General features: G+C 38.9%; 1 protein-coding gene across 1 annotated transcript in view; it reads left to right on the top strand.

Annotated features, from left to right (window-relative positions):
* The window catches only part of igsf11 (immunoglobulin superfamily member 11), a 15,119-nt gene extending 8,762 nt beyond the window's left edge, over nucleotides 1-6,357 (top strand). Inside the window, exons 5-6 of the mRNA XM_037678523.1 lie at nucleotides 2,513-2,660; nucleotides 5,602-6,357. Coding sequence (XP_037534451.1) covers nucleotides 2,513-2,660; nucleotides 5,602-6,142 — 689 coding nt within the window. The 3' untranslated portion in view covers nucleotides 6,143-6,357. The remainder of the gene's footprint in view (nucleotides 1-2,512; nucleotides 2,661-5,601) is intronic.
* The last annotated feature ends 1,033 nt before the right edge of the window (nucleotides 6,358-7,390 follow it).

Raw genomic sequence — 7,390 nt, 5'->3', positions numbered from 1 at the left:
ATATATATATATATATATATATATATATATATATATATATATATATATAGATATATATATATGGGGCCGATCCGAGGACCTCACCAAGCCATCCAATCGGTAGTAGCGACGGGCGGTGCCCGCTATTTGCATTCTGGCATGGACCAATTTACAAATTAAGCCCTGCTTATAATGCATTGATAAAGTAGAATATTATATGCTAAATAAATAGTATGTTTATTGTGCTTACAAGGTAGTAACTTAGTCTGACATGTTTAATATAACAACTCAACATGAAATATATAGGTGAACAGAATTGGCTCACTATTTGTCAAGAGACTGGTCTCTCTGTCACCATTAATTAATGCATAATAAACTATTATTAATGATTATTACGTGTTTATAGAGGAATTAATAACATATACATAAACTATTTATAGCCATCTATAAGTGGAGGCTTATTGTAAAGTGGTACAGAGAAAAGACGAAATAATAGCCACTACCACATCAAACACTAGCTCAGTGTCTCTATATTTGATTTTTTTTTAACATCATATTTATGTTGACTAATGCCAGTTAGCTAAAGTGGCCATCTTAGGTCAGGTTGCCTTCAGGAACTATTTAGTTGTAGATGCACATCCAGTGAATTATTTATTAGACTTAGATTACAATCTGCCAAGTGTTTCATGAGATCTTGCTAACAGTCAGACACGCTTGAATCCACCGGTGTACACCAAACTTTTAAACGAAGCTCTTGCATGTTCTGTTAGCTCTCTGAGGTTGTGTGGGTAATGACTCTCCAAGGCAGCTGTGTGTGACTAAAAATCTGTCCTTAGTGACTATTTTTTTCTTTGGTCACACACTCGCCTTTTTTTCCTGGCTCGCACTCGTTGAAGTGCTCCTTCTCTTTCCTCCTGGAAGGTCTCATGGGGAAACAAACCACCACACATTTGTTTTTATTTGTGTTTTTAATTTATGTATTGTTTGGTGTTGGTGATAAATACAACCGTTCCTGACAAAGCCTAAAAATCCTTGTGTGTTTTTAACTTTGTCAGAATATTTTTAAATTATTCCCATTATCTCTCAGTAACTTTACTGCCGTCTAGAGTTGGAGGTTCAAATCCAGCAGCAGTCACATGCCCAAGTGTCCCTGGGCAAGACACTGAACCCTTCATTGCCTCGGATGTGTGTCCCATCGGTGTATGAATGTGATAAAGCTCTGACTTTTCTTTGTATAGATTTAGTAGAGTGCTGTATGAATGGGTAAAGGATGGCACAGATTGTAGTGTAAAGAGCTTTGAGTATCCAATAATGTTCAGTCAGGTCATATGGACAGTTTCTTTTATGTGGAAACACATTTTGCTCTCTATCCAGAGGGCTTCATCAGTCTGAGGAGTCCCAAGTCTTTCCACAAAAAAAAGAAACCGTCCAGGTGACCTGACAGAGCCTTATTGCATTCTGTACCTGGATGACTGAGCATGAACTTTGATGTCTTGAACCACTTTGGCTGGGAGGAGTCGAAGGGGGCAGGACAGCCCCCAGAAACCATCTTATCACATGCAAAACTGGTTGCCCACTAAAGGAGTGTACTGCTTAGTGGGGAAAACAGTTTTCTTGGGACTCCTCAGACTGATGAAGTCCTCTGGATAGAGGGTGAAACATCTTTCCACAAAAAAGAAACTGTCCAGATGACTTAAATGAGCATTATTGGATTTTGTACCTGGATGATTGAGCATGAACGTTGAAGCTTTGAGTATCGTGATAAGACAGAAAAGTGCTTTATAAGTTCAGTCCAATTACCGTATGCGTAGTGTTCTTTGCGATGTAATTCATCATAGGGAGATCCCATTATAAATGCATTTATAATCCCATAATTTTCACATCATTAAAAAATGCATTCCTCTCAGTAATGTTGTCTTTTTACCTCTATCCCTATACTTTAGATTTTTATACTAGCTCACTAGGTGATGCTTCACTTTTTATATTTGAGAACTTAAGTAAAAAAAGTATTGACATAGACTTAAACTTACTCCAGAAGAGGTAGGGCAATGTCCCGGCTGAACGTTGCTGCAGAGTTCTTCCTCTCATCTCATCCAACATTTATTTTTAGTTTGGACGTAAAAACCGAAAACACACTTGCGATGTGCACAAGTAAACCTTTGGTGGGAAAAAGCAATTCTATGTGCATGCAGGCTGAAGAATCGGATGCTCTGCGGCTCAGAGCGGCTAGCTCCCATTGACTTGACTGAAATCAGAATATGAATAGCCCACGCATCGTGCTCCAGCAGCTCGGTGATTTATCAGGGTCAATAAAAGAAGGATGTAGCAGTAGAAGTATGCTGAAGCAGTTCACTTTGAAAAGCACCACATTTCTGAAAAATTTAAATCTGAAGAATAATGCTGAATTTATTTCAAGGCTTGTTGATTTATTAAAGGTCAGACCTGTGTGAGTGAGACATTTAAGTACTTGTGTTTTATTTATACTTTGCAAACATACCACTTGTTTTTTTATGATTTTGTCTCTGTGTTGCAGCCCAGCCCCAGAGTGTTGGTCTGATAGCAGGAACAATCGCCACAGGGATCCTCGCTGTCATTATCTGCTCACTGTTAGTGGTGGTCACACTTTTCTACTGGAAGAACAAGAACAAATACGAAGAGGAGGAGATCCCCAATGAAATCAGGTTGGACTTATATTAGAGAGAATTAAAGAAAAATCCTGCTAACCATGATACAAACACCAAATTTGGTATGATGATTTCCTTCGAGGTGTTCACCAAATCAGGCAATATGGTGGCTCAGATGGTAGAGCTGCTGCCTCGCAACAAGAAGGTCAAATCATGACCGGGGGCCTTAATGGGTGCAGTTTGCATGTTCTCTCTGTGCATGTGTGGGTTTTCTCCAGGTACTCCGGTTTCCTCCAACAGACCAAAACCATGTATGTTAGACTGACTGGTAACTCTGAATTGTCTCTGGGTGTGAGTGAGAGAGTGAATGGTTGTTTGTCTCTATGTGTCCCTGTGATGGACTGGAGACCTGTCCAGCGTGTCCCCCAACTCTCACACAGTGACTGTTGGATATGGGCACCGGTGACCACCACAACCCAAAAGGAAGAAGAGGGTAACTACAAATGTATAAGGGGTGGATGGATGGTCAAATCTTCCTGATTGGCCAAAATTGAGCAAAAAAATGTGGTGCTTGTATCACGTTTTACACAATTTTTGTGCAAAACTTGTTTAAGCTGCTCCACTATGATTAAACATTCCATCTGAATTATTATTATTTATTAATTAATATTGCCAGAAACTTTAGGAGTTTAAATCTGTTTGGTTCTGACCTCACTCACAATTTGAGTGAAGTCAAGTGAGGACACTTTTATAAATTGATTGATTATCTATTGATTATCACCTGCTTAAAGATTCCCACATTTTATCTGACTATAATTTAAGCGGGGCCAAATTAATCATTACTAAATAACAATTTTAAAAATATGTTTTAACAGAATAAAACTTATTTTTGTATTTAACTTTTTGATTAAAACATATTACAGAAAGTACCTTTTTATATTTTATAATACACAGTGAAGGCCGGTTTTCAATAAGTCCTTCATGTCTTACTGAGACCAATAGTCCATTTTATGAGCATACGTTTTATGTAGCGTATATGCCCTGCAGCTTTTCACTGTGATAACTCAGAATGTAAAACTGTAAAGTCGTGACACATGTGGACTGCTGTGTTCTCTAAAAATCACAAACAAGAGGACACGATTGTACAATGTGTTGGTGTCCTCATCATAAAGCCTCGGCTCAGAAAGCCTTGGCCAGTAAATTGGATTTCAAGTTGGGAGCTCTGACCCTAATTAAACTCCTGGCAGCTATTTATTTCATCATCACAAACTAATTTATCTTTTCAGACAGTCTGAGCTTCTGTCAGATGTTTACTGGACTGCAATTCCACCCTGAAATTATTCAAAAAAACATCTTGGACATAAAATCACATTTTAGATGTCTGGGATGAAATACAATGTCTTGAATTGCAATGTTGTTGACTTTATTTATTTATTTATTTATTTATTTATTTATTTATTTATTTATTTATTTGTTTGTTTATTTATTTATTTTTTATTTATTTATTTTTGAACATGTTAATTATATACATGCAGTTATTTTAAGCAAATAAGAGAGAAACAAAAATGAAAACCTAGAATAAATAGAAGTGGCAAGCTCCTCTTTTAGTTTATCTCAGATGTTCAAAAGGAGTAGGAAGAATTATGTACTTATTTAATCCCATCCTTTTCACCATTAGTTATCAATTATTATCTGATTTATTATTAATAAAACCACCAATGACAACAACAATCTGATAGTATTTATAAATACAAGTGACTGTATCTTCATGTTATTTACTAATCTTTGAATTTCATAAAAAATATTGCTTTTTACTTTTTTTAAAACATTTTTTATGTTTGAACATCACTTCAGCTCCGCTCACAAAATCACACAACTCTTCCTCACAGCACACACACTTTCACTTGACAAAGACACTTACATTTGTACCTTCCTTCTTGAAAAAGAAAGATATATTGAATATTTTCAGATAAGTTATCATGTTTAGCTCTGAACAAACTTTGTGGTGTTTGTAACTTTACCAGATCTGGAAATTGTAGGACTTGGAGCTGTAAGAATAGTGTTTGTCTGATCACTGTGACCTGCACTGTTAATGATACAAACTGCTTTTTTTATTAGACAAGTACATCAATTTAAGTTCCATCCGTCCATCCATTATTTCCCACTTATTCTGAAGTCAGGTCTGGGAGGCAGCACTTTGAGCAGGGAGGTCCAGACATCTCCCTCCACATCCTCCTCTTCCAGCTCTTCTGGGAGGATTTCAAGGCATTCCCAGGTCAACCCAGAGACATAGTCTCTCCAGCAAGTCCTGGGTCTTTCCCGGGGTCTCCTCCCAGTTGGGTATGCCCGAAGCACCTCCCTAGGGAGGCGCTCAGGGAGCATCCTTACCAGAGTTCATGAACATAGATGAGGGTAAGAACGTAGACCAACCGGTAAAGAGAGCTTTGCCTTACAGCTCAGCTCCTTCTTCACCACAATGGACCGGTACAGAGTCCACAATACTGCAGATGCTTCACCAGTCCATCTGTCAATCAAACGCTCCATTCTTCCCTCACTCGTGAACAAACCCCGAGATACTTGAACTCCTCCACTTGAGGCAGAACCTCACCTTCGACCCAAAGAGAGCATTTTAGGTTGAAAGATATTTTTCTTTAAAGTTTCATCCCTCACAGTTCTGCTGTTTCATACCAGAATGTCACGATTAGGATATTTCATCTAAAGGAAATGAGAAGCCTGGAAAAATCATTGCATATCAAAATTTGTCATCTTTGCCACAAAGAACAAAATGAAAAGTACCTTTCAAACTGGTTTAAATATACCAATTAAACAAATACGGAGTCAAGATAAACTCTCGATTTGTTTGAGTTTTTAAAAATGTTTTTATGTTAGGATTATAAAAGTGTTGATGAGTTTTTAAAAAATGTTTTTATGTTAGGATTATAAAAGTGCTGATGATGACTAATCTATCTGACTTGACCTTGATTTGTCTCCCCGACAGAGAAGATGATTTGCCCCCCAAGCGGTCTTCATCGGTGAAGGCTTTCCATGCGGACGCCTCCTCGTCGGAGAACGACACGCTAACATCTACGAACACGTACAACAGTCGCTACTGGCACAACCCCAAAACCAACTACGACACCAACTCCTACACGCGCTACAACGGAGACACTCGTCAGACCTTCACAGCTGCTGCCGCTGCACACGGACACAGCCAGAACCCTGCACAAGGCCACGGCCCGCCCGTTACAGCCCCGGGCTCCGCTCCTCTGTCCCGCCATGCCCCGCCCACAACAACAACATCGTTCGCCAATGGCAGCCATACACTTCCTCCACCCAAGACTCTGGTGGTCACGACAAACTCTGCCCCGTCCCCTCCAGCCATGGTGCGCAGCAATGGCTCCGTGGGCCTCAAACCCGTGGTGACATCCACACTTGGGCACCACACGCACTCCTATGCCGTCAGCCAAGCGACTCTGGAGCGAATGGGGGCGGTGCCAGTCATGGTGCCCGCCCAGAGCAGAGCAGGCTCGCTCGTTTGAAACCTGAGTTGGAGGACGGGTTGATTTGAAAACAAGACTAATACTGTTTGATTTTGGAGGTTTGACAAAAAAAAAGAAGCTGAATTTGGGCTCAAGCAGCCCAGCTACCCTTTACAGCAGTGTCTTTCTGTGTGTGTTGACATTTTTACTCGAAAGAGGAGCAAGAAACTGGTATTTGAAAGTGCAGAGTTCAGTTAATGCCAAGTCTTTAGTAGACAGGATGAATCATTTTGGAGACGAACACAAAGCTACATGGAATCCCTTCATTTTAAATGTTTCTTTCGGAAAATGAGTTTTCAACCACTTGGATCATTTCTCACATCTGGAATAAAACAAAACCCAGCGGATTCTCCTGAGCGATGGATGTTTGAGACAATGTGTGCACTTTTGTTTCATTTTTTGGACTCAAAGCCGGCTCCGTCTTCAGTCTCAGTGTGCACCTGCACGGTCGGACAGAAGCGAGCTGAACTCCCTCATTAGTGCATGCGTCCTTTGGCTTGGAGGAACAAGAAGTCCGTTTTATTTCTTCTGAGTTCATTTCACTCCTGGGTTTTAAAGACAGCAATAGTAGAAATGACAGAGAAGTGAATGTTTAACGAAAAGCTTAGAGTAACCAAATCATTCAGCTACTGATGACAGATGATGGTGGACATGGCCTTACGAGTTTAGAGCTGACAGAGAGTCTTTCTGTTGGTTTATTGGTTGCAATATAAATATAAACTTCAGAGAAAGCAAACATTTAAATTGTGTTCATGCACCTTTAAAGGAAATATTAAAATTTTTGTCTTACGAAGAACAGTCTTATATTTTATGCTTGTTACATTAAAATGGATCATACAAACACACGTGTTATTTTTAGAGCCCGTTCAGATCTTCTTAAGTGGGTTTCTGTCCAAAGTTAATGAACAGTTAATATGTTGCTTGTTGCAGATTGTTCATTTGAACAGCTTTGACCCTGTCAGAGCAGCAGCAGGACTAAAGTGACCCCCTGCCGTCTTAAAACAACTCAAGTCTCGGAAAGTTTATTACGTTTTGTTCAAACTGCATTTAATACGTTTTTATAAAAAAAAATGTTTTCAATTATAGGTTGTTCAAAGAGTTAAAATGATAATTAGGCTAATTTTTATTTATAAACCCACATTACAAAGCACGTTACATCAAATAAAATGTAATAAAGTGCACAGATGAAAACATGAAATTAATAATAATAATAAAAAATTTTAAAAAACTGAGATAAAAGAAAAAGAC

Source organism: Nematolebias whitei, chromosome 6 (assembly GCF_014905685.2).
Source record: "Nematolebias whitei isolate Nwh7 chromosome 6, NemWhi1, whole genome shotgun sequence".
Taxonomy (NCBI): domain Eukaryota; kingdom Metazoa; phylum Chordata; class Actinopteri; order Cyprinodontiformes; family Rivulidae; genus Nematolebias; species Nematolebias whitei.
Note: the sequence above shows the minus strand (reverse complement) of the source record. Positions and strands in the feature narration are given on the sequence as shown.